The sequence below is a fragment of the Heptranchias perlo genome, chromosome 6 (genome assembly GCF_035084215.1).
Source record: "Heptranchias perlo isolate sHepPer1 chromosome 6, sHepPer1.hap1, whole genome shotgun sequence".
Classification (NCBI taxonomy): Eukaryota; Metazoa; Chordata; class Chondrichthyes; order Hexanchiformes; family Hexanchidae; genus Heptranchias; species Heptranchias perlo.
The window spans coordinates 11921878-11948941 of record NC_090330.1 but is presented as its reverse complement, the minus strand read 5'-3'; the positions used below and the strand labels follow the sequence as shown (position 1 = coordinate 11948941).

Here is a 27064-nt window from a genome sequence, read left to right as displayed (position 1 = left end):
TGGAACATTTCTTGGATTATTAAAAAAAGAAATCGTCTTGATAATAAGATAAAATCATAAAGATTTTTAAAAAATGAAAATAAATGATTTTAATTTATAGATAAAAAGAGCTGAGTTTGCAGCGTGACCCCTGGGTGACCCGACGGCTGGTGTAGCACGGATTGGGGTCCGGGCGCTGTTGTCCTGGTAACGATGGCAGCAGTGGGGCGGACGGAGCCGCTGCGCGAGCCCTGCACCTACCAGCGGCGCTTCAGAGGTAGGAGAGGCCCAGATATATGTAAAAATAACAAACATTATTATACAATAGCCATGTATTATGTTTAATAAATCCCTGCACCTATCGAAGGCAATTCAGAGGTGGGAGACGCCCATTGTAGTAATTAATTATATAAGACATGTAGTAAATGATACAATTACATAGAAACAGGTCATTCGGCCCAACGAGTCTCCTTCAACTAACCCTATCGGCATATCCTTCTATACCTTTCTCCCTTATTTGCTTATTTAGCTTCCCCTTAAATGCACCAAAGCTGATTTGCTCCATGTGGTAGCAAGTTCCACATTCTCACCCCTGGCTGAGTAAAGAAGTTTCTGCTGAATTCCTTATTGGATTTATTAGTGACCATCTTATATTTATGGCCTCTAGTTTTGGACTCCCCCCACAAGTGGAAACATCTGCCCTATCAAACCCTTTCACCATTTTAAAGGTCTTCTTTTCTAGAGAAAAGAGCCCCAACCTATTCAGTGTTTCATATACATTTAATAATAATGACCCTGCACTCTCAAATGTTGAGACAGAGAGAGCTAGATTCCCATACCTCAGTAATATAGAAGTTCATGGGTTTAAGCCCCACTCTAGGATTTGAGCACATAATCTAGGCTGACACTCCATTGTAGTACTGAGGGAGTGTTGGATTCTTGGAGGTGCTGTCTTTTGGATGAGACGTTAAACTGAAGCCCCATCTGCCTTCTCAGGTGGATGTAAAAGATCCCATGGCACTATTTTGAAGAAGAGTAGGGGAGTTCTCCCTGATGTCCTGGCCAATATTTATCCTTCAACCAACATCACTAAAAAAAACATGGTCATTATCATGTTGCTGTTTGTGGGACCGTACTGTGTGCAACTTGGCTACTGCATTAGCCTGCATAACAGCACTTTGAAAATTATTTATTGCTGTGAGGTGTTTTGGGATGGCCTGAGAATGCGATAAGGCGGTATATAAATGCACATTCTTTGTTAATAAATAAAAATGTGTATTTAATAAATAATAGCTCTGCATCTATCAGCAATGCTTTAGAGGTGATAGACAGACCCATATATAGCTCCTACATCTATCTATAATACATTACAATTTTGCAATTGCATGCCATTTGTGTCAACTTTCTTCATTATAAATCATCATGTCCACATTTCTAATGATAACTACCTATGTAAACTTGTCATGTAATTACACCCTTCCACAGTGGAGGTGCAGCATCACCACCAATGACAGTAAGGTGCAGTTACAGTCTGTAACGCCCCCTCTCCCTCTGATTCTGTTGTCTTAACTACCAATTGTCCTAGCCTACAGTATCCCACTTTCAATAGTTCCACACCCATGTGTAATCTAGGTAGCTGTGGGAGTCAGTGGGCTTGTAATAGATGTCAGTGGACAGCCTATTCCCAGAGATAGAGAAGTCCAGGAAGGGAAGGGAAGATTCGGAGATGCACCACATATAGGTAATTGAGTGTAAATTTGAAGCAAAACTAAATGTCATTCTGTAGATTAGAATGAAAGCAGGAAGCAACACTGACACAGTCTTCTATGTAATGGAAAAAGAGTTCAGGGAGCAGACCTGAATAGGACTGGAACAAAGAGTGTTCAACATATCTTACAAAAAGACAGGCATAACTAGGGCCCATGCGGGTTCCCATAGTTTCACCTTTTATCTGGAGGAAGTGAATGGAATTAAAGGAAAACTTGTTCAATGTGAGAACAAGAACAACATTATTTTGTGTAACAAAATCACAAATTCTCTTATTCACTCATCATAAATCTGTTTCCCTGACAATGTAGTCTACTTTACAAAGCATAAAACAGTGGATCCCCTTACTCACCAACAGCATTGGCATGGGAGATCTGTTAGTATATTATATGAAGAGGGCACCGTGGGAACTGCCCTGCTCTTTTTCGAATAGTGCCGTGGGATCTTTTATATCCACCTGAGAGGGAAGATGGGGCCTCGGTTTAATGTTTCATCTGAAAGACGGCACCTTTGACAGGGCAGCACTCCCTCCGTACTGTACTGGATTGCCAATCTAGGTTATGTGCTCAAATATCTGGAGTGGGGATTGAACCCATGACTTTCTGACCCAGAGGCGGGAGTGCTACCACTAAGCTAAGGCTGACACCTAAATTTGGAAACATCCAGTGCTTTGTCAATATCTTTAAAAATTAAAGTTTTTATATCTAGGAGTGACTTGCTGAGACAGTTAAAATCTGGAAGGGGGGGGGGGGCGGGTTTAGGAGATCCAGTAAAAATTAAATCGTACAAATTAAATTCATTGGTTCAGTTTTCTCTGTGTGTGTGTTTTACAGGTTAACTTGGCAGAACTATGAAATAACATGTGATTTGTTGTCTCCCCTTTGTCTAGTGGACGTTAACATTAAGAAACCCCTTCAACCCATCCAACTAAGCAGTGAGCAAGTGGCTCTGGAGATCTGGTCCCTCTGTTTTCAGCTTGATCTCCTTATCCGGGCAGAGGTACATCATGTAAGTAATTTGTCAGTTAAACGTGGTGTGATCAATGATTGTGGCAATCAATGACTGACAGTATTTATACTAGCTACAAAACAAGTTTGTTAGAATTTTTAAAATTGTGGCTCATTACTTTTTAAAAAGAATTGGTTATTTGACTTCAGTATGATTGTTGGGACTCCGTAGGAAGTGTTTTTTTTATAGGAATACTAAACAGATTACTAATAGTAACCAACTCCAAATGGTTCTCTTTATAATTACATTCTGTGCATCTTTTATTGTCCACTGATCTAGGCAAAAAATAATTTAACAACTTAACGAAGAGCCAGTGCCTCATGACAATGTCATCCCCATAATGTAGACCTGAATGCAATATATATATCTCCTCCATTTTTGCTGAAATTCAGCTGCAATTTCATATTAAATACAAATATACAGCTGGGATATAAATAGAGGTATATGATGAGGAGCCATAGCATATGATTTTTTTCCCACAAGTGGCGTGACCTGTTATGAGGAGCAATGTTGTAAGTGTGATGTAAATCATATCCCATGGGCAACATCCAGTACACGGACCAGAAGGCTCCAGATTCAATTCCCATTCTACACTGTGTTTACTCTCAGCCAGGGCAACATTTGCAGCGCTACACCCTTGATTGTTGCTCCATAACTCCTGTCCACAAGTGTGTTGTGTGAATGTTGGGTGAAGACAGGATTAGGCTTGGCGGTAATGTTAAAATAGCCTGCAAAAACTTACTGGCTGTCATCACCTATGAAAAAATCTTCTCCAGCTTTGTGCCCCAGCATGCACATGTTGCCCTTCTGACTCGGATCTCTTGTGTATTTCTCCCCGCCTCCTGCTCCAATGCCAGGGCTTTTAGCTATAACACCTCTCTGCAATGGAACTTTCTTCCTAAACTTCTGCCTTGCTTTTTTAAAAAATTCATTCTCGGGATATGGTTGTTGCTAGCAAGCCAGCATTTTTTATTGCCCATTCCTAGATGCCCTTGAGAAGGTGGTGGTGAGCCGCCGCCTTGAACCGCTGCAGTCCGTGTGGTGAAGGTACTCCCACAATGCTGTTAGGTAGGGAGTTCCAGGATTTTGAACCAGCGACAATGAAGGAACAGCGATATATTTCCAAGTTTGGATGGTGTATGACTTGGAGGGGAACTTCTCTCTCACCTTAAACCCCTTTGCCTTGCTTCTCTCTCTCTTAATCTTGAATTCCCTGGTATAATACAGGCAGTTGTCCATTATTACTTGAGTAATACATTTTTCTATTCTGAACTAGGAAAGTTTTGTACTGCCCTTTTGACTAATAGAAACTATTGTCATTCTAGTTACAGGAACAGCTTAGAGAAGATAAAAGCCCTATAGAGTCAGAGTCTTTTCACACGAGAGGTAGGTACAGTAATTCTTTAGATGGATTATTAAAAAAAACATACTGTAGTGAATATATGATTTCTGTTGTTACTGGTTCCCAAATTGTGATGCCTTTAATCTGTCCCAGCAGAAGGTTTCTGGAGCAGATATTCCAGAGGGTGGTCACCCACAGGTTGCTAGGAGTAGAGAAACTAGTAATGGAGATGAGGTGACCTTCGGCAGACAGGGCAGGAAGCGATAGGTAAAGGTAGACTGGTTCATCTGTGAAAATAAACAGCAGGGAAAGGAAAGATTGAGTACAGTGGGCCTATACTCTCTGGAGTTTAGAAGAATGAGAGGTGATCTCATTGAAACATATCAGATTCTAAGAGGGCTTGATAGGGTAAATGCTGAGAGGATGTTTCCCCTGGCTGGAGAGTCTAGAACTAGAGGTCATAGTCTCAGGATAAGGGGTCGGACACTTAGGACTGAGATGAGGAGGAATTTCTTCACTCAGAGGGTATGAATGTTTGGAATTCTCTACCCCAGAGGGCTGTGGATACTCAGTCGTTGAGTATATTCAAGGCTGAGATCAATAGATTCTTGAACTCTAAGGGGCTCTAGGATTATGGGTATCTGGCGGGAAAGCAGAGTTGAGGTTGAAGATCAGCCATGATCTTATTGAATGGCGGAGCAGGCTCGAGAGGCCGTATGGCTTACTCCTGTTCCTATTTCTTATGTTCTTAAAAGATGGTGGATTATTTCACTACTGTGTTTGTGCTATTGGTGCTATTTTGCTGTTATTTTCCTGTCCAGTATAATACTTTCTTTTTCAAATTGCTTTCCCCCATTTCTTTTCCAGGTGCCCAATGGGCCGCCATGCCGCCTGCTTAACCTGGGGGGGGGGGGGGGGGGAAGTAACATCCAGCTCTTAAGCCTCCTTTGATTCACTGATTAATGATACGTCACTGGCTGTAGAGTTCTTTCTGTTGCTGCTTTCTAAATTGAGATAACTTCTCCCATTTATTTATGCAGTTTAGGCAAGGGTTTTCTTATGATTGCGCTGATTTTCCTTTTTATATGTCTCAAAAGAAAATTTCTTGCATAAAATCAAACTAACTGCAGTTACATTCAGTTGTGTATGCCTTACTCTGGATAGCCTGATGGCATATTGCAGTGATGTATAGGTGTACCAACTCCACAGGGTGGTAATGGGTATACCTATATCCTCAGTTTTCCATAGTGAGTCACCAAACTCAGCTAACAAACTGTGTCAGCCGTGGCTCAGTAGTAGCACTCTTGCTTTTGAGTCAGAAGGTCGTGGGTTTGAGGACCACTCCAGAGAAACGAGTCCATAATCTAGGTTGACACTCCAGTGCAGTATTGAGAGAGTGCTGCACTGGTGGAAGTGCAGTCTTTCAGATGAAACATTAAACTGAGACCCCGTCAGCCCTCTCAGGTGGACGTGAAAGATCCCATGGCACTATACGAAGAAGAGCAGAGGAGTTGTCCCGGTGTCCTGGACAATATTTATCCCTCAACCAACATCACTAAAAACAGATTATCTGGCTATTTTCTCATTGCCATTTGTGGGATCTCACTGTGCACAAATTGGCTGCCGCGTTTCATACATTACAACAGTTACTACACTTCAAAAGTACTTCATTGACTGTAAAGCGCTTTGGGACATCCTGAGGTCGGGAAAGGCGCTATATAAACGCAATTTCTTTCTAAGAAGGAGCAACAACTGGAGTTTTCAACGGTGTGCTTGCCAGCAGTGATTTTCTTGTCCATTATAATAAATGGGGAGGCAAGCACAAAAGCGGGAAACCCTGCCAAGTGTGTTCAGCAGAGTTGAGTCACTTTCCACAGAGAATGAGGGAAGGAAAACTGCAGTATGAGTTAACCCACGGTGCTCTTGAACCTTCCGCAGTAGTTGATATATTGTAGCATTGGCAGAGGTCTTGGAGCCAGATTGTATTTCTGCCATCTTGGGTAAGCAGAACAGAGAAAGGGAAAGAAAAAAAACTTCAAAGGTAAAGGGAGGAGTGCTGAATTAGCTAGTCTCAGCCAGGGGGTAGGGGTGCCAGATATGTTTCCATTGACCTCAGCGCCACTGATGGAGGGAGGAAAAATTGGCAAACGTTTCCACTCCCAATCATTATCTAGTGAACCCTGCTAGAAGTGTACGAGTGCGGACATTGGGAAAGGACAGCATTGGGCTTCTCCTGCATTCTGATAGCCTGCCACAATCAGGCTCATGTGTAAATAATGGATTACAAGGCTTGGTCCTCGATGTTAACCCCCTCCCCCAAGACGGACAGGAGGGGAACGGGGTTAAAAATTAAAAATCGGGGAACACATCCCCAACCCACCGCCTGCCGCCATTTCTACGGCGGTGGGTTGCGAGGTGTGCGTGTGTCCTGTCTTGGAGAGGCGGGACACTTCATTATCATATTTAAATCAGGCTCCTACAGTGCAGTTGGGAGTCTGATTCAAATTTAACAGTTGCCGTGTGGGTTTCCCAGGGCTCGGGAAACCTGGCTGCGAAATGGAGGCAAGAGCTTCCGGCTCCAGCAGGTTAGTGCCTTTTATGGCACTCCTTGTGGGCCAGGAGGAACTGGTGTGCCCCCCCCCCACCCCCCCCCAAACCCTCAAGGAGGAAGTCTTCGGCCTCCCTTCTGATTGCTGCCGCAATCTTCGACCTCCCACCCTACCCCTCCACCAAGCCCCGATCTCTCCCTCCCGATTGCTGAGGATCTCCCCCAGCGGTCTCCGGCTGTGGCCTCCTGCCGCTGGTTTTCTCGCTCAGCAGCCAGCCAGCCTGCCAATCTGGCCTGCCGCCACGGAAGAAGAAAATTATAATGAGGTCCTGCCGTTAAATTTGGCAGGACCTCTGTGTCCCCGGCCTTGCCAGGTTTTGGACACGCTGACACGCTACCACGCTCCCGCACACCCTTCCCGTAAATATTAGGTTCTTGGTGGCCAGGGAACCATACTCGAGTCTTCAAGAGAGGAGGAAAGAGGAGAAAATTTGTGGATAAAAGGAAGGGGGAATAAAACTAGTGGGGGTGGGTTAGGTTTGTATTCGAAGTATAGCCATTTTATTTGGCACCTTTCATGATTCGGTTAACATTTGACAACAAAGTGTCAACAGCTTGGCAAATAATCCTTTGCTTGAACCATCCCACACTCTTGAATATTAGAAAATGAAATCACCTGGGTAAGGAAAAGCTTTTACATAGGGACTACAAAAAAACATTTTGTTTAGTTTAGACATTCAGATGGATATGGGATAAATGAAGCCACAGCTGTCTCAAAGGAATAATCCATAATAATGTTCTGCAATGGCCTTTTCTTAAAATATTTGTTATAAAAAATTCCATATATTTGCAAAACAAAATCTTTGAAGTGAAAATTGATATTTAAAGAAAAGCCGGACTCTTGAAATTCGGGCACGGTGTATATGATTCCCTTTGCACTACTGCCTAATTTCACCTCCATGGTGTGTCAGTACCTAGCTTGGGTCCCAATGGCCTTTTGAAGCATTAATGCTTTGTTACTGTCTTCATAACAATTAAATATTTTATATTAAAATAATAAGCAGTTGAAGCAAGCCATATCTATGTAGGGGAGAGGGGGGGAACTTGAAGCTATGAAGACAAGCAGAAAAAAGAATTCCCTCACCCCTTCCCATTTTGGGTACCCACTGTCAGCATCAAGCACTCCCAGGCAAGGTTACATGCAGAGTTATGCTCCCTCAATTGTGTTCCAACAATGTGCCTCCCCCAGCTGCAGGAGAGTAGCCCGTACTGCACTAGTGTAACATTTTTCCATTTCTGATACCAGCCATCACATGGCTTCTATTTAAGGCCGCCAATTTGAGCAGTTTTCCACTGTGGGTCCATGCCCACTGAGAAATAGGTTGTGATCATCCAAAACTAGTTTATATAGGACCCTTACAGTGACAGAGGAGACATTCATCCCATCAACCTGGGCTGGAGTTCAGTCCAGGTCATAAAAGTGATAGTGTTTAATCCTGAAGAGGTCCTTTATTTTTAAATACTTATCCATGGAGTAGTAATGTATGTTGTAATTCAACAACTTGCATGGTTGTTTTTCAAATTGTTCTTTTATTCTCGTACAGGCGTAGATTATGTTGAAAGAATTAAACAATATCTGGAGCATCTGCCAGACCCTGTTCCACAGTTGGAGGTAATGTGCTTTACCACCTTTTAAAACTCTAATTAAATGTAGAATGGTGTGCAATATTGTCCGTGTCTAGACATCTGTTTGGTTGGTTGAACAATATTGCATTTGCATTAAAGTACTTCAAGATGAAGTACTTGTGATGACAACAGAAAGTTCTGTGAAGCACTTTTGACTTACCATTCTAAAAAAAAATGTTCTCTAGATTATGAAGAGTTTTCTAAAGGGTGCTATTGCTGTATTATTGCTCTGTAACCTCTTTTACACAAGTCTGTAAAGTATAGTGCAAACTGTCTTTTACAGGACTATCTGGATTCTCAAGGATTGTCAACGTTGTTTCCCCGGGTTGAAATATTCGTAATACATGGTAGACCTGTTGACATGTTGGAACGGCCTCCTGTAGATGGTAAGAATGCTTCCCCCTGTCTTGATACATTCATGTACATTCAACAAATAACCGAGATCTGTATCAATGTACTGCTCCAGTCATTTTGTTTGTGTCTCTTTTTAATTCTGCAGAAAAACTGTAACATCACGTCAAATGGATTAGAATTAAGTAAAGTACTGAATAAAGAGTAGAGTGCACATTTGCGAGGTTTTAGTTAAAATGCAGTTTCAGTCTGAATCCTCAATTTGCAATGGGACACAATGATGATGTAAATAAAATACAATATGTACGCTTGTTCCAGGAGCACAGGGCTGAGATTTTTTGCGGGGTGCGATGCATGTAACAATGACATTCAGAGCTAACGTTTAACTGCTAACAGACCAATTAAGACTTCTTGCTTTGTCTTAATTGTTTTTTCTTTTTTGCACTGTATGAAATATGCTTAGGGAAAGGGGATGGATAATGGCCAGATTGATCATCAGCCATCACCTGGGCTGTTAAAAACCACACCTATTGTTCCATTTCAGGTTGCTTGCTTTTAATTTATCTGGTCAGGCTAGGGAAAGAGTGCCTCAGTTTCAGTAGGTTGTTGGCTTACGGGGACTATAAGAATAATAATAAAAAACCAAAGGGGAATATGAGAAAATAAGAAAAGATTTTAAAAGCAGGCTATGGAAAGCTAAGAGGGATTATAGAATCATAGAAAGTTACTGCACAGAAGGAGGCCGAAAAAGAGCTATCCAGCTTAATCCTGCTTTCCAGCACTTGGTCTTTATCCCTGTAGGTTATGGCACTTCAAGTGCATGTCCAAGTACTTTTTAAATGAATTGAGGGTTTCTGCCTCAATGAGTTCCAGACACCCACCACCCTCTGGGTGAAAAAAATTCTCCTCAGCTCCCCTCTAATCCTTCCACCAATGACTTTAAATCTATGGCCCCTGGTCACTGACCCCTCTGCTTAGGGAAATAGGTCCTCCCCATCCACTCTAGTCCCGTCATAATTTTATATACCTCAATTAAATCTCCCCTCAGCCTCCTTTGCTTCAAAGATAACAAACCCAGCCTATCCAATCTTTTCTCATAGCTAAAATTCTCCAGCCCTGGCAATACCCTCTCTAGTGCAATCACATCTTTCCTGTAATGTGGTGACCAGAACTGTAAGCAGTACTCAAGCTGTGGCCTAACCAATGTTTTATATAGTTCTAGCATAACCTCCCTGCTGTTATATTCTATGCCTCGGCTAATAAAGGAAAGTACTCCGTATGCCTTTTTAGCCACCTTATCGACCTGTCCTGCTACCTTCAGGGATCTGTGGACATGCGCTCCAAGGTCCCTTTGTTCCTCTACACCTCTCAGTATCCTACCATTTATTATGTACTCCCTTGTCTTGTTTGCCCTCCCCAAATGCATTACCTCACACTTCTATGGATTGAATTCCATTTGCGACTTTTCTGCCCACCTGACCAGTCCATTGATATCTTCCTGCAGTCTACAGCTTTCCTCCTCACTATCAACCACACAGCCAATTTTTGTGACATCTGCAAACTTCTTGAACGAGCCCCCCACATGAATACATACCACATAAAAATGAGGGACCTAGTACTGAGCCTTGTGGAACCCCACCGGAAACAGCCTTCCAGTCGCAAAAACACCCGTCACCCATTACCCTTTGCTTCCTGCCATTGAGCCAATTTTGGATCCAACTAGCCACTTTCCCTTGAATCCCATGGGCTTTTACTTTTTTGACCAGTCTGCCACGTGGGACCTTGTCAAAAGCCTTGCTAAAATCTACGTACACTACATCAAACACGTTGCCCTCATTGACCCTCTTTGTTACTTCCTCAAAAAATTCACTCAAGTTAATCAGACATGACCTTCCCTTAACAAATCCATGCTGACTGTCCTTGATCAACCTGTACCTTTCTAAATGATTTATGCTGTCCCTCAGAATTGATTCCAATAATTTGCCCACCACTGAGGTTAGACTGACTGGCCTATAATTACTCGGTTTATCTTTTTCTCCCTTTTTAAACAACGGTACAACGTTAGCAGCCCTCCAATCCTCTGGCACCACGCCTGTAGCCAGGGAGGATTGGAAAATGATGGTCAGAGCCTCTGCTATTTCCACTCTTGCTTCTCTTAACAGCCTGGGATACAGTTCATGCGAGCCTGGTGATTTATCTACTTTCAAAGATGCTAAACCCATTAATACTTCCTCTCTCACTATGTTTATCCCATCCAATATTTCACACTCCTCCTCCTTAACTACAATCTCTGCATTGTCCCCTCTTTTGTGAAGACAGACGCAAAGTATTCATTAAGAATCATATCCACAGCTTCAGCCACCATACATTGAGGAAAACAGCTCCAAAAATATCAAAAGGAACAATATAGTATTTTATAAGTGTATCAGTAAAAAGTGAATTGTTAAAAATAAGGTGGGACCCTGAGAGGAGAGGATTGTTAATTTGTAGATGATGATGATTTGTAGAAAACGATGGAGGTGTACTTTACATCAGTCTTTACTAAAGAGAAGGATATCCGGGAGGAGGTGAATCCTGAAGTGATCGAGAGCGAGATGAGCGATATTATGATGGAAAGAAGGAAAATTTTAGATATGTTAGTTAGACTAAAGGAAGAGAAAGCTCCAGGGCTTGATGGGATACATCCTAGGATCCTGAGGGAAATGAAAGAGAAAATTACTGAGGCCCCAGAAATTATATTTCAGGGCTTTATTTTGAGTGGATGTGTGTCAGAGGACAGGAGACTGGCCAGTATAGTACCTATTTTTTTAAAATGGGGAGACAGAGGTAATCTGGGTGATTATAGATCAGTTAGCTTAACATCTATGGTGAGAGTCTTTAAGAGTGAAATTACAATGTATTTAGATAAAGACAAAATAGTTAGACGTAGCCAGCATGGATTTCAAAAGGGACGCTTGTGCTTGACAAACCTCGTAGAATTCCTTGAGGAGATAACAGGCATGGTAGATGGGGGAAATGCAGTGGATGTAGTGGGGTGAAATTGGAGTGCAGTTGTGTTGCTAGCTGCTGGCATTGAGCAGAAGGCCCGAGGCTGTAAGATCATCCCAGGGTGGTGGAAGCAGGTTAAATTGTGCTTGCTTTGTTAATATTCAAGCTGTCTCTGGGACTCCTGTGGTCCCAGCACTCGTCTCAATGCCTGGTCTGCTTTGTTGCCCCTTCATTTAGTCACCCTATGGGAATACACCCTCCCACATCATTTACATGTCTGTGATTATTGCAAGCACAGGTCTGGCTCTGTTCCTCACTCCAGAGGCCCGAGAAATCGAGTGGGAGTGGGAGTGGGAGTGGGAGTGGGAGTGGGAGTGGGAGTGGGAGTGGGAGTGGGAGTGGGAGTGGGAGTGGGAGTCCCAGCTGCCTTTTTTCTGATCTTTGCACTCACAAAATAGGTGTTGCCCAGCGGCAAAGGTCAGGAAAATTGGCCTTAATCCTGGAATTTCCATGTCGAGCTAGGAAAACCTGATAAAAAGTTAAGTTCTGGACACCAAAACCTGTAAAGCAGTCAATTGTGTTATGAGTTTGTTACTATGTTTTCCAGTTCTTCTTCCCCCCACTTCTCCCGTGATAAGCTTACAATCATAGTAACTTTTGCTCCTCTGAAGCAAAGCAGGATCAAAATTCTTATGAAAGCTTCAAAAGCAGTTTTAATTTTAGTTAATGGAGTTGAATGAAATGATAATTTACAATAGGGATCAAAGTGTCTAGAAAATTCCTAAACTTGTTCATGTTACCTGTAGCAAGGAATAGAGAGTTTGCTACCTTATTTTTTGTTACCTTCTTTGAATATTAATTTGACAAACCAAATGTAACATAGTGTTTTCTCTGTGCATGCTAATGTAGATATAACTGTCTTTCATTAGACCTGAATACAAAGTTTCTTAATTCAGTTAACACCATCTTTCTCCACCATGAAGATATCTGGTACTCCAAAATGCCATATCTGAGACTGATGAACCGTTGAGAAACATGACCGACAGTACTAGATTTGGCTTTGAAATGAGGCTGCAGAAACAGTTTCGAAGTTTAGGTTTGGAAAGTGTAATGCATGATGCATTATTCAGATATGCTGTGCAGCAAAGAGTGTTACTAGTTTTTCTTTCTCGATTTTAATTTCTTAGTAACAGCTTAAGGTGATTTTTATTTCATTTTATTAAATTGTAGCTTTTTTTATTTTAATTTTTATTTAGTGTTGAAACTCAACCCCATGGTTTTCTATAGCTTTTGCGTTGAGATGGCTCTTTTTGTTGAGTGTATGAAGAACTGTGAGAGTTTTGCATTCAGGTGAGTTAAGAACTAACAGTGACTTATTTTTCCAATTTATTTTGTATAAACCTTGTCCGTCTTTTAATTTCACCTATTTTTTAACCAGCAATTATTTGCATTGGTTTAATAATGTGGGACAGGACATGGATTTGCACACATGGTTGCCCACACAATATATTCTTAAGTTCTATCATGCTCTATTGTACCATGGGAGGTACTACATTTCTCATTTCTTGTACAAGTAACTAAAGAAAGTCAATGCGCATTGCCCTAGGTTGTTGTTAAGCACCTCTTAACAGCTGGCTACAAAGCTGTTTAGCTTCCAGGAGTGCCATTGACAACAAGCATGAGGTATTCCTGCTGTTGACAACACTCGTTAACATAAAGGACCTGATGGCATTGAAGGCTTCCATTTTTGTAGGTCTGCTGAGCTATTGTTAGGTCGCCACTAACATTTAAATGTTTGAAGCTGGATTCCCTCCCTTTGAGTTCTGGAATTATGGCACTGCACCCTCCAACAGGTCTTGATTTGGAGTGGTGACAGGAAAAAAACGTCAAACTGAAGAGTGGCACATGGAGACCTTAAGTCTCCGTTTGAGCCCTTAAGAAAATGTAAACGTGCCTTGTTGGTGGAGGTCTAGGAGTAGTTTATTTACACACATAGTTCATCCAGGGAATAGTGTGTAGCTTGCAGGATGCTAAAAAGCAGGGAAAATATGTCATTTGTGTGTAGGGAAACAAACCTGGATGCTGTCTGTGCACTAATTGCGGTATTTTTAAAAAAAAAGGTATTTTGATTAACAATTTCTTAAAAACAAGTTTATAACACATCAAGATATTTAAATTTTGTGTATAAACCACAAACATTTTGTGAGGAAAAAAACACCTGGTCTTCACCGAGGAAGTAACTTGAATCAATGTGTGGAAAAATGCAAGAGGACATTAAACTTGCAGAATGGGCGCGAAATTGGCAAATGAATTTCAATATAGATAAATGTGAGGTGGTGCATTTTTGTAGGAATAAGGAGGCCACATACTGCTTGGATAATAAGAGTCTAAACAGGATAGAGGAGCAAAGGGATCTAGGGGTACAGATACACAAATCACTAAAAGTAGCAACATAGGTTAATAAGGCCATAAAAAAGGCAGATCAAGCGCGAGGGTTCACTTCTAGCGGGATAGAATTGAAAAGCAAAGAAGTTATTTTAAACTTGTATAGAACCTTGGTTAGACTACACTTGGAGTATTATGCACAGTTCTGGTCTCCATATTATAGAAAGGATATAGAGGCATTGGAGGGATGCAAAAAAGATTAATGGGGTTGATACCAGAACTGAGGGGATATCCTTTTCAAGAAAGGCTAAACAGGCTGGGGCTCTTTTCTTCAGAAAAGAGAAGGCTGAGGGGTGACCTGATAGAGATCTTTAAAATAATGATAGGGTTTGATAGGGTAGACGTAGAGAAAATGTTTCCACTTGTGGGGGAATCCAAAACTAGAAGTCATGAATATGAAATAGTCGCTAATAAATCCAATAGGGAATTCAGGAGAAACTTCTTTACCCAAAGAGTGGTAAGAATGTGGAATGCGCTATTACAAGGAGTAGTTGAGGCAAATAGCATAGATATATTTAAGGGGAAGCTTGATAAGCACGTGAGGGAGAAAGGAATAGAAGGGTATCCTGATGGGGTTAGATGACGTAGGGAGGGAGGAGGCTCGTGAGGAGCATAAACACCGGCATAGACCAGTTGGGCCAAATAGCCTGTTTCCGTGCTGTAGTTTTGATGAAATGTAGCAGATTTTTTTTTAACATTCCTGAATTGCATGATGAAAAGGAGCCTTGATTTTGTGAAATCCTAACCAAAGTGCCATGATTTTACATGATTCGTACAATGGTGTTACCTAATTCTGTACTGTATCATAGATTGTGTAATTTTGTGCTGTGTACATATATGTTATAAAATGTAATTTGCTTGGACAATGTATTATGAATATCTAATTAAGTTACTTGTAATTGTTCTATCTGCCTTTGTAAGTGTGCAACACATTTACTGCCCTAAAACCATTTGCACTAATTGTAATATATTCCTGACTATCCTTAGCCCTTATTTCCTGATTAAATTCATAGGTTTTTAATAACCTTTTCATACCATGCTAACAAAACTTTATTATGCATGGATTGCAATTAATAAGTTCATGATCAATAGTTTTGTGGGTAGCTCCACTTATTCTACTTGGTGTGGTGATCTTCCCTATTCCTCCATTAGTTGCTTTTCCCCCTTGCAGAAAGCCAGACTGTATTGCATCAATTAGAATGTTGCCAGCAGAAGACTAAAGTTGCTTTTTTCTTTGCTTTCAATGCAGATTATTTTTCCCACATTGGGAAACTAAATCAGCTTCTGGTTTTGAGCCAGCAGTTGGAAGATGATGTACAGCATCTGGGAAGCCACAAGTACATAGCACATCAGCTTTCAGTCTTGTATGTGAGTATCATCATGGTTAACCTTGGGACACACTGTAAAAATTGTCCTTGCAACACTTTGTTATGTGATGCATCACCAAGCACTTTCACCATATTGCTTGTATTTCCTCCCTTTTCCCCCTTCCCTCCCACATGCGATAAATATAACCATGATGGAGTTCACAAAGGAAGAAAACAGTCCAGCAATTATGTAAAATAACAGATATGTGCGAGTGTGCTTGAAGGTTTAAACACAGTCTGGGTAATCAGCAGTCACTTAGACAAGTGTGAATTGATTAGGAAAAGCCAGCACAGATTTGTTAAAGGCAAATCGTGTTTAACTAACTTGATAGAGTTTTTTGATGATGTAACAGAGAGGGTCAATGAGGGCAATGTGGTTGATGTGTTGTATATGGACTTTCAAAAGATGTTTGATAAAGTGCCGCATAATAGGCTTGTCATCAAGAATGACACCCATGGAATATAAGGGGCAGCAGCAGCATGGATACAAAATTGGCTAAGTAACAGGAAACAGAGAGTAGTGGAAGGAGGTGTACAGTGGTGTTCCCAAGGGGTCGGTACTAGGACCACTGCTTTTCTTGACGTATATTAATGACTTGGGTGTACAGGGCACAATTTCAAAATTTGCAGATGACACAAAACTTGGTAGGGTAGTGATCAGTGAGGAGGATAGTGATAGACTTCGAGGATATAGACAGGCTGGTGACATGGGCGGACACATGGCAGATGAAATTTAACGCAGAAAAATGCGAAGTGATATATTTCGGTAGGAAGAACGAGGAGGGGCAATATAAACTAAATGGCACAATTCTAAAAGGGGTATAGGAACAGAAAGATCAGGGGGTGTATGTACACAAATCATTGAAGGTGGCAGGGCAGGTTGAGAAAATGGTTAAAAAAGCATGTGGGATCCTGGGCTTTGTAAATAGAGGCATAGAGTACAAAAGCAAGGAAGTCATGATGAACCTTTATAAAACACTGGTTCGGCCACAACTGGAGTATTGTCCAGTTTTGGGCACTGCACTTTAGGAAAGATGTGAAGGCCTTAGAGAGAGTGCAGAAGAGATTTACTCGAATGATTCCAGAGATGAGGGACTTTAGTTATCTGGATAGACTGAAGAAGCTGGGATTGTTTGCCTTGGAACAGAGACGGTTGCGAGGAGATTTGATAGAGGTATTTCAAAATCATGAAGGGTCGAGACAGAGTAGATAAGAGAGAAACTGTTCCCGTTGACAGAAGGGTCAAGAACCAGAGGGCACAGATTTAAGGTGATTGGCAAAAAAACCAAAGGTGACATGAAGAAAAACTTTTTTACACAGCAAGTGGTTAGGATCCAGAATCCACTGCCCGAAGGGGTGGTGGAGGCAGATTCAATCATGGCCTTCAAAAGGGAACTGGATAAGTACTTGAAAGTAAAAAATTTGCAGGGCTACGGGGATAGGGCGGGGGAGTAGGACTAGCCGGATTGCTCTTGCATAGAGCCGGCACGGACTCGATGGGCCGAATGGCCGCCTTCCGTGCTGTAACCTTTCCATGATCTAACAGTAATCAACAAAACAGGCAAGGGACCAGGGCTATGACTGAGCCTTGCTGCACTATTTGTGATTTTTTTTTATCCCCCTCATGATTCTCAACTAGGGTACTAGAGAAGTATCTTCAAGTGGCAGAATATTATTTATGTGGGAGGAGGGGGGTGGGGAGGAGAGGAAGAGGGGAAGAAAAGGGAGTGAGAGAATTATTTTACTTGTTCTATCTCCTGTTAAAGCCACTGACCCAGATGTTGTACTGAACGAGGATGGTTTGGGAAAGGAAGTAGTCAAAGATTATGTTCTGCTCTTTTTGTGCGTAATGCAATCTGTGCCAGTTACATTAATCCTGTAATATGTTCCCAGATACCTTTTACATCTTTCAATTCTCCTTGATTTGAAAAATATTCCAGATTATTGCACAAAAACAATGGAGTACAAAGTTGGTGCTAGAACTCATACATTTGAAGAAATATTGCCTGATATTACATATAGTTAAGCCAACCAGAACATTATTTGGTGCCAGCACTGCATAACATCAGTGGTGTCCAATCACTAGATCAATAGAAAAATAGCCTGAACATTTACCTGACGAAGGAGGAAGCCTCCGAAAGCTTGTGAATTTAAAATAAAATTGCTGGACTATAACTTGGTGTTGTAAAATTGTTTACAATTGTCAACCCCAGTCCATCACCGGCATCTCCACATCATAGATCAATAGAAGCAAAATCTTAGCAAACTGACACAATTTAAAGAGAGGCAGTCCTTTATTTTAAAAAAAACTCTGTGATCCTTCTAGGCTAACTGAGATTTACAATATGCCAACTGAATAAACCACTTCTGATCTTCGCGTAACTTGTTAGGAACATGGCGCCATTGGCAATTCAGCCTCTCGAGCCTGTTCCACCATTCAGTTAGATCATCACTGATCTGTACTTCAACTGCATTTATTCACCTTTGTTCCATATGCCTTGATAGCCTCACCCAACAAAAATCTATCGACCTCGGTCTTGAAAATTCCCAAAGCACCGATCTCATGTAACCGGCGGCAACCCCAATGTAAACCTACTGGAATTATTGAGGCTGGTGCTTCAAAGGACCTGTTTTTAATCGGGTCTCCCTGGACCCTGGCCTCCGTGAATCCAATAGGTTTATTTTGGAAATGCTGCCGGTTGAGCAAGAATTTGGGAACCAGCAGCGCAAGCACCCCACTCATAGTTATATAAAAGCAGGTTAATGCAAGAGACCAGGAATCAAACCTGGAATCTTCTGTTCCGCATGGCTTAGTACTACACTGGGCGGTGGCAGTGTCCACTAGGCAATTGGAGGAGAGCTGTTTTTCATTAGTTTGCAGATGACACAAAACTTGGAAGTGTAGTAAACAGTGAGGAGGATATCAGACTTCAAGAGGACATAGATAGGCTGATGGAATGGGTGGACACATGGCAGATGAAATTTAACGCAGAGAAATGCAAAATGATACATTTTGGCAGGAAGAATTAGGAGAGGCAATATAAACTAAATGGTACAATTCTAAAGGGGGAGCAGGAACAGAGAGACTTGGGGGTATGTGTGCACAAATCTTTGAAGGTGGCAGGACAGGTCGAAAAAGCGTAAGGGATCCTGGGCTTTATAAATGGAGGCATAGAGTACAAAAGCAAGGAAGTTATGTTGGACCTTTATTAAAGCACTTGTTCGGCCACAGCTGGAATATTGTGTCCAATTCTGGGCATCGCACTTTAGGAAGGACATGAAGGCCTTAGAGAGGGTGCAGAAAAGATTTACTGGAATGGTTCCAGGGATGAGGGACTTCAGTTACGTGGATAGACTGGAGAAGCTGAGGTTGTTCTCCTTAGAGCAGAGAAGGTTGAGAGGAGATTTGAAAGAAGTGTTCGAAATCATGAAGGGTTTAGATAAAGTAAATAAAGAGAAACTGTTCCCATTGGAGGAAGGGTCGAGAACCAGAGGACACACATTTGAGGTGGTTGGCAAAAGAACCAAAGGCGACACGAGGAAAAACTTTTTTACGCAGCAAGTAGTTATGATCTGGAATGCGCTGCTGAAAGGGTGGTGGAAGCAGATTCAATCGTGGTTTTCAAAAAGGAATTGGATAAATACTTGAAGGGAAAAATTTTCAGGGCTACGGGAAAGAGCGGGGGAATAGGACTAACTGGCTTGCTCTTACAAAGAGCCGGCATGGACTGAATGGCCTCCTTCTGTGCTGTAACCATTCTATGCTTCTGAGATTCTAAGTATCTTTATTTTATCCTTCCAGAAAGTTCTAAATTATTTCAGTGGGTATATTGCTTTGGACGTCCTAAAAAGAGATATTGAGGCTAATTTCAAAGCTTTAAAATCTGGACTGGCTGTTGATGAGGGGTCTGAGCAGGAGCCTGTGCTACCTTACCACTACATAAACTGGTGAGTAGGGCTGGTAGGAACCAGAGGTTTTGACCGATGACGGGAGGATAATGGTTTATGATGCATTCTGAAATGGTATTCAATGGGAATCACTGAACGGTTTTAAAATATATATATATTTTTTTTGAGTCCATGAAACGGGTTAAAGTAAATCCTAGCATTTTATTTTTTTTAAAAAAGCTACATTTTAAAGCAAATCTTTACATGATCATAATACATTTACATTTTGTGGATTTCAAAACAGTTATTTAATACATTAAACAGTCCTCTCAACACTTAATCTAGTTTCCTAATTTCAAAGGTTATTTTCTCCTATAGTTTTTCTTCTGATTCTTCTCTTGCCAAGGCTGTGACTTGTGCTGGGGTATGATTGCATGGGTGAAAGATAAATGAAGCAAAGGAGTCGCCCAGCTTTGCTTTGCTTTGTCTTTCATCAAAGTATAGAATAACAATTTAAAGCAAGTAAAATTCTAGAATAGACATTAAACTGTGTAAAACTATAGAACAGGCATTAAAGCAATTAAAATTCAAGAATTGACATTACAGCTAGTAAAAATCTACAATGGTCACTAAAGCATGTAAAAATTCTTTTTATTCACCAATATGGATGTATTTTGATTAATTTTAAGAAAAACTTACCTTTTATAATTGATGTTAAAATGCAGTATAACTTGTCTGGTAACAGAAAGCAGTTAAAATAGAATATAATTTGGGTGGGTTGATGGAGTACTTTGAGTATATAGATCACTGCAGCTCTTGAAGGACTATTTTAAAAAGATTGCTCTGTAAATCTCCCACCTGAAGGGAGATACTTTAGTTGGTGCTCGTTTGAAATTAGCCTCAGAAGATGAGTATGTCAAGTCTCCTGACCAAGTAAGACCCTGATGGATGATTTATTCAATGGGTCTATCTCTAACTGGCTAGAAGTGAACTTTGAAAGGAATTAGATGCTTCTTGAGCGAAATCAAAGGTTTGCTACTTGTTGGCTTTGAGTTCTAATCAGCACCAAGCTTTTTACTCCGGTTTGATTAGAATCTAGCACCAGGAGCCAATCCCTACAGTGATGGCTGGCAGCCAGTTGGAAATAAATCCATTGAATATGGCAACTAAAAGGTCATATGTGGTAGATCTGCCAAAGCTGCTTCAGACCAATTGAAAAAGGACCTCTTGGGCAAGAGATATTTCAAAATTTATTAGTTAAGTCTTTATAATGTTCCCTTTTAACAATCCCTCTAAACAGCTGATCTCAGTGAGTTGAAAGTCGATTTGAAAATTGAATTAGTGCTGGGTACGAGGTATTAATTATGTTTGGAGTTTGCTTTTAAAAGGGGGTTAATGTTTGTTCATTTCTCCCCCTCCGCCAGTTTTCCCTCCTGACTTTTGGGTGGAGCGCACCGTCAGCCCACCCATTACGGGGGTGAAGAGGCCGGAGCCATTTTCAGGTCCGGGGCTCATTTTAATGGTACCGGTGAGCTGTGGGTGCCAAATGGCCATCCCACTGGTGCAACTCACCGGATTCAGGCCGGCCCAACATTGGGGAGCTCGGAGGCTGCTGGGCCAGTCAACTAAGTCTGGGAGTGGGGGGAGGTTGTCGCGATCCTGGAAGGGGGAAGCCACGGCTGCAGCGACCCAGATTATTTTTGTGGGACCTGGTCCTGCTCCTCCTGGCTCCACAAAAATAATTTAAAACTTAGTGCTGAGATGAGGTAACTCAGCCACAAGCTACAGCTCCAACCTGGGATCTTCCTGGTCTCTCTGGCTCAGTGCCACAGCACAAAGTACATTTACCCAATAAGGCATCAGGGAAATGTGTTGACATTCCTGACATCTTTGCGGAGGTAGAGTTTACAGCTCATAGGAAAGTAATTGTTGCCAATGAACAAAGAATGATTTCAAAAATGTTATGGTTAATACTGAGCTAACCTTTGTTTAAAACTTGTTTTTCTCTTAGGATACTCCGTCTTACTCGCAGTATCATTACAGTTGTGTCTACCCTTCCTGAAGACCTTACTGAAGAACTGTCTTTGGCCATGTCTTTTGTTATGAATCTGAGATAATGCTCTCACGCGCAAGCATACTTTAGGATGCTAAAGAACTGAAGTATGTGTAATACTGCACTGAACATCAGTCCGAAATGAATCAACGATTAGTCGTGCACTTTTTTAAAAAAAAAACTTAAGATCTCCCTGTTTTCTTCCCTCCTCTGAAGGTGCTGGCTCATGCTGGTTTAGGGTTCCACAGGTGCCTCTGTTACCTTAATGCATTCTTTGTGCATTAGTATCGATATTGAATATCGCCAGACTATATGACACTGGTGGTGGGGGGGGGGGGGAAATGTTGGTCATGGCAACTGAGCTTGATTCTGTCCACACAGACAAATGCATGCCCACACTCTTGCCAACAGGAGTCACTGGATGGCAATCGGGAGCAGGCATCCTGGTTGCTTTCCCTCCTGCCACTTCCTAGCCCAAGGATACTGAGGCCAACTGCAGCACCTCTTTTGGTACTCTGGCTGATATTAACTAATTTAACATAGACCAGGGATCAAACGTGGGACTTTGCAGTTTTGTGCGGCTCATTTCTACAGTGAACCTAACCAACTGAGCCATCGGAGGAAAGTTTGAAACATTATTATAGTTGTATAGTTACACAAATAGGACTTTAGAATTAGTCTTGAACCAGCTATTTGTAGATCAAATGAACATAATTTTATGCCAGGTAATGATTTAAAACAAATGAAATAAAATTATATGTTTTAATGCTCAAATTCTTCTTCATTTGACCTTTACTCTGTTTTCTCCATCTATTTTTCTTTTTGTTCCAGTATTGACAACCCTGTCTCAGAGCATCCTCTCAGGTGGGATGGTGGACAAATAGGTTGCCCACTCCTCTACAATGCTCTATGATGATCAGAGGTGTGCGTTCTGCAAATCAAAATGGAAAAAAATGTTATTTATAATTAGTTTTTACCTCCCAGATGCGATGCTCAGCTTTGATGAAGCATCTCACTGAGTGTCCAGACAAAGGTGAGCACGCATTTTGGGAGGATTTGAACATTGATCAATGCTGCGACTTCAACCCTTTGCAGAGTAATGCGAAACATCAATAGTGTTAGGCTAACAAACTGTAGTGGAGAGCATAGAATTTACAGCACAGAAACAGGCCTTTAGGCCCTACTGGTCTATGCCAGTGTTTATGCTCAACAGGAGGCTCCTCCCACTCTATTTCATCTAACCCTATCAGCCTATCCTTCTATTCCTTTCTCTCTCATATACTTATCTAGCTTCCCCTTAAATGCATCTATGCTATTCGCCTCAACTACTCCATGTGGTAGGAAGTTCCACATTCTAACCGCTCTCTGGGTAAAGTAGTTTCTCCTGAATTCTTTATGGACTTTATTAGCGGCTTTCTTCTATTTATGACCCCTAATTTTGGACTCTCCACAAGTTGAAACATCTATATGTCTACCCTATCAAACCCAGTCATAATTTTAAAGACCTCTATCAGGTCACCCCTCAGCCTTCTCTTATCTAGAGAAAAGAGCTCCAGCCTGTTCAGCCTTTCGTGATAGTTCTGAAAACATCCTTGTGAATCTTTTTTGCACCTTCTCCAGTGCCTCTTTATCTTTTTTTGTAATAAGGAGACCAGAACTATTCAGTGCTCCAAGTGTGGTCTAATCAAGGTTCTATATCAGTTTAACATAACTTCTTTGATTTTCAATTCTATTCCTCCAGAAATGAACCCCAGTGCTTGATTTGCACTTTCAATGGCCTTGTTAACTTCCGTTGTTACTTTTAATGATTTGTGAATCTGTACCCCTAGATCCCTTTGCTCCTCTAGCCCATTTGGACTCTTATTTTCCAAGGAGTAAGTGGCCTCCTTATTCCTCCCACCAAAGTGCTCCACCTCACACTTAACTATATTGAAATTCATTTGCTGATTACAATTTACATTCACCCATTCTGCTTATATTTTTGTCGTCTTGTATTTTTGTTGCAGTCTTCCTGAGTATTAACTATACCCCTGAATTTGGTGTCATCGGTAGATTTTGAAATTGTACTTCTGATTCCTGAGTCCAAGTCATTTATGTAAATGATTAACAGCAGTGATCCCAGCACCGATCCCTCTGGAACACCACTTCTCACCTTCCAAGTTCTTGTTCTATCTCCATTATTAAATATAGGAATCACATTTGCTGTCTGCCAGACCTCTGGCACTATTCCCTTTTCCAATGAATTTTTATATATATATATATATATCTATATATAAAAATTTTGATTTTTTTATATATATATAAAAAAATAAAAATAGTGCATCTGCTGTCTCTTCCCTTGCTTCTTTTAGTATGCGTGGATGCAATCCATCTGGACCAGGGTTTTTTTCTCTCTAAGTTTGACTAGTTTATCAATTAACTCCCCCCTTTCTATCTTAAATGTCTTGATTTCTTCTAATGTCATGCCCACCTTGCTAGTCTCCCTGGTAAATACTGAGGCAAAGTAATTATTCAATATTTCTGCCATTTCGCTGTCATTACCTGTGAGTTTATCGTGTGTATCCCTTAGTGGTCCTATCCCTATCCTGATTTTCCCTTTGCTATTTATGTGTCTGTAGAATACTTTACTATTTCTTTTTATATTCCTTGATAATTTAATTTTGTAATTCCTCTTTGCTTTCCTAATTGTTTTTTGACTTCTTTCCTAACCTCTTCATATTCCCTTTTGTCATCCTCTCCTTTTATTGTCTATGTACTTAGCGTATGCCTTTTTCTTTAGTTTCCATTTTGCCCGTATTTCTTTATTCATCCATGGTGTTTCATTATTGGCTAGTTTGTTCTTGTTTTTTAGCGGAATATATTTCTCCTGGACTCTCTTGATCACCTGCTGTTCTATCTCTGTGTTTGTCAATATTTTTTCCCAGTTTGTCTTCCCTAGTCCCATTTTCATCACCTCAAAATTAGCGTTTTTCCAATCTATTACTTTGGTCTTTGTCTTACTGATGTCTTTCTCAATCATGATCTCAAGCCTTATTATTTTGTGGTCATATTGTGTAGATGTTTCCCTACGCTTCTCTTATCTGTAAATCTTTTCTTTTATAATTATTGTGACATATATGTTCATACAAAGGATAAAATATTGTCGGGATAGCAAACGCATTTTTGGCTTCATTTGTGGCAAATGGGACAATCACACCATTCCTGTTCTTGATCTCATTAAACAACCACATTACCTGTGTCATTACCTGTGAATTTATGATGTGCATCCCTTAGTGGCCCTATCCCTATCCTGATTTTCCTTTTGTGGTTATTATTTGTCATTAACAATTCAATTTATAAAAATATGGATAAAACACTTGGAAAAGCTAAAATTGATAATGAAGCACATATGACTTAAATTCTCCATCTGTGGTTCATTTGCAAGCGATTAGTCAGCTAAGATGTCCCCTTCCTCTCAATATTGTTTCTATCCAATTTAATCACGACATGGGTTTGGATGAAGAAGGTCCTTCAGCCAAATTAATTTAATCTTTCCAGAATACTTACTTACCATTATGGCATCTAGTTGTTTCTTAAATGATTCCAGTCTCCTGGTCTTAACCCGTTCCAGCTGTTGATAACCCTCTGTGTGTAAAACAGAAAACTTCCTGACATCTGTCATAAATATGCCTTTCACAATCTGAATCTATGCTCTCTTTTTCTGCTCTCCTGGTGTATCTGAAAGTATAGTTTCTTGTTCATCTTCTCTCCCGCTAAGTATCTTCTATACCTCCTGTGAGCATCAGGTGTCAGCCTTGGCTCAGTAGTCGTACACTTGCTTCTGAGTCAGAAAAAAAAATGGCAAATACAGAAATCTGAAATTAAAAACAAAAGATGTGGATATGCAAAGCAGGTCAGTGAGAATATGAAAGAGAAAGGCAAGTTAGTGTTTGAGTGGGATCCCTGATCAAAGCTAATGTTTCCAAGCACAATTCGTGGGCTTATGATGATGGAACTTTAGATCTATTGGGTTTTTGAGTATTCCCCAAACCTTGTTTTTAGTTGATGTCAGTTTTCTGGCTGGTATGAGAAGATAAGCAGAAATGTAGAGCCAAGTTTACTAGTTCTTGCCTTCATTTCTGCTTTTTTGAGTCTGCGAATAAGTTATTTTCAAAGGATTAGGAATATTCATCAGAATTTCTGCATGCGCCTACATTTTATAAAAGGGAAATTTGTAGAGACAAATACTGATGTCAGGTCATCCGCCTTCATTAGTTCCTTCTAATTGGGAGAAGATTCTACCCAAATATGTAGATCTTTGCTCAAATTACACAAGTAGAAAGGGGTGTAAAATCGAAAGAAGGTGTTAATGTTCTATTTATTCATGGCCTGAGGATTCCTGCATCTCCCAAATTGAGTTAACGAACATTTGGTTATTTGGTTAAAGTTCACAAAAAAGTAACGAGGCCCTGTTAAAGTTATCAAAGCTAAACTCGTACAGCATTCGCCAGCTGCAGAGTTGAGTGTAATTTATTGCAAATCAGACCTATGGTTGTTTTAATTTAAGGGAAGGGAAGATTTCAAAGTAACTGCATAGCAGTGATAGAAGTAAATAGTACACAGGAATTCTTTCATCAACATAAGGGCGTAGCAGGCATTGCTGGCAAGAGGAGGAGGAGGCCCAGAACTGCAGGGACCATAGGAGATGAGCAACTTGCAGCATGTGTTACCCCCAGGCAGTGGTGTCAGCTACCTGGACATGGTGGAGGCTCAGGCAAATTAGGCGTTACATTAAGTGTAGCATTAAAAGCAAAATTAAAGTTCCTAACATTTGCATTTCTTTACTAACAAAAAGGCTGTGACACTCATTCATGTTTTATTGCACTTGTACTATTAGTTTGGTGGTATAGTTTAAAAGTGGAATTTCCTCTGTAAAAGATAGGAAAGTACACAATTTCAGCAAGTTTAAGTTTTTTATTTATCTTGTGAATTGTCAAAGGTTTACAGTAGGACAACTGCTACTATTTTTTCAAGACTGTGAATAAAGATGTTTGTATATATTGGAGTTTGTTTTTGTTTCCTTGCCACTATTTTATAAGAACATAAATCATGGAAAGGGCATGAGAATAAACCTTTCAGCCTGGTTTATTCATAGATTATGGATAATGCTCAGTGGTAGTACTCTCACTTCTGAGGCAGAAAGTTATAGGTTCAAGTCCCATTCCAGAGACCTGAGCACATAATCTAGGCTGACACTTCAATGCAGTACTGAGGGAGTGCTATACTGTCTTTCTGATGAGGTGTTAAACTGAGATCCCGTCTGCCGTCTCAGGTGGACATAGAAGATCCCATGGCACTATTCGAAGAAGAGCAGGGGAGTTCTCCCTGCTCGGTGTCCTGGCCAACTTTTATCACTAAAACAGATCATCTGATCATTATCTCATTGCTGTTTGTGGGAGCTTTCTGTGTGCAAATTGGCTGCTGCCTTTCTTAACATTTGTAAACAATTTTACAACACCAAGTTATAGTCCAGCAATTTTATTTTAAATTCACAAGCTTTTGGAGGCTACCTCCTTCCTCAGGTGAACGATGTGGAAATGAAATCCTCGAAATGAAGTCGCATTTATAATTCACAGAACAATGCTTGGTGATAACAGACAGTT

The 27064-nt window shown here is 40.8% G+C and overlaps 1 protein-coding gene across 2 annotated transcripts; it reads left to right on the top strand.

The window, feature by feature from the left end:
- Positions 1-186: 186 nt before the first annotated feature.
- On the top strand, positions 187-26436 carry si:ch211-218d20.15 (uncharacterized). Of its 2 annotated transcripts, none has more exons than XR_010963227.1 (8): positions 187-256; positions 2636-2754; positions 4080-4140; positions 8249-8316; positions 8614-8716; positions 12926-13019; positions 15364-15482; positions 19284-19370. XR_010963227.1 is itself a non-coding variant. In XM_067985755.1 (8 exons), exons 1-8 carry the CDS (start codon positions 193-195, stop codon positions 21484-21486), a joined length of 786 nt encoding a protein of 261 aa, XP_067841856.1. In that variant the 5' UTR covers positions 187-192; the 3' UTR covers positions 21487-26436. The 2 variants fall into 2 exon arrangements, 1 of the variants encoding a protein (XP_067841856.1); XM_067985755.1 differs by lacking the exon at positions 12926-13019 and adding an exon at positions 21381-26436 and having other exon boundaries at positions 19284-19429.
- Positions 26437-27064: the final 628 nt, after the last annotated feature.

What these genes read in the sequence shown, in the direction of transcription:
- si:ch211-218d20.15 (XM_067985755.1), top strand. Translation starts at nt 193, where the DNA reads ATGGCAGCAGTGGGGCGGACGGAGCCGCTGCGCGAGCCCTGCACCTAC. An exon ending in CTACCAGCGGCGCTTCAGAG is followed by an intron (nt 257 to 2,635) that starts GTAGGAGAGGCC and finishes CCCTTTGTCTAG; the next exon opens with TGGACGTTAACATTAAGAAA. An exon ending in GGAACGGCCTCCTGTAGATG is followed by an intron (nt 8,717 to 15,363) that starts GTAAGAATGCTT and finishes CTTTCAATGCAG; the next exon opens with ATTATTTTTCCCACATTGGG.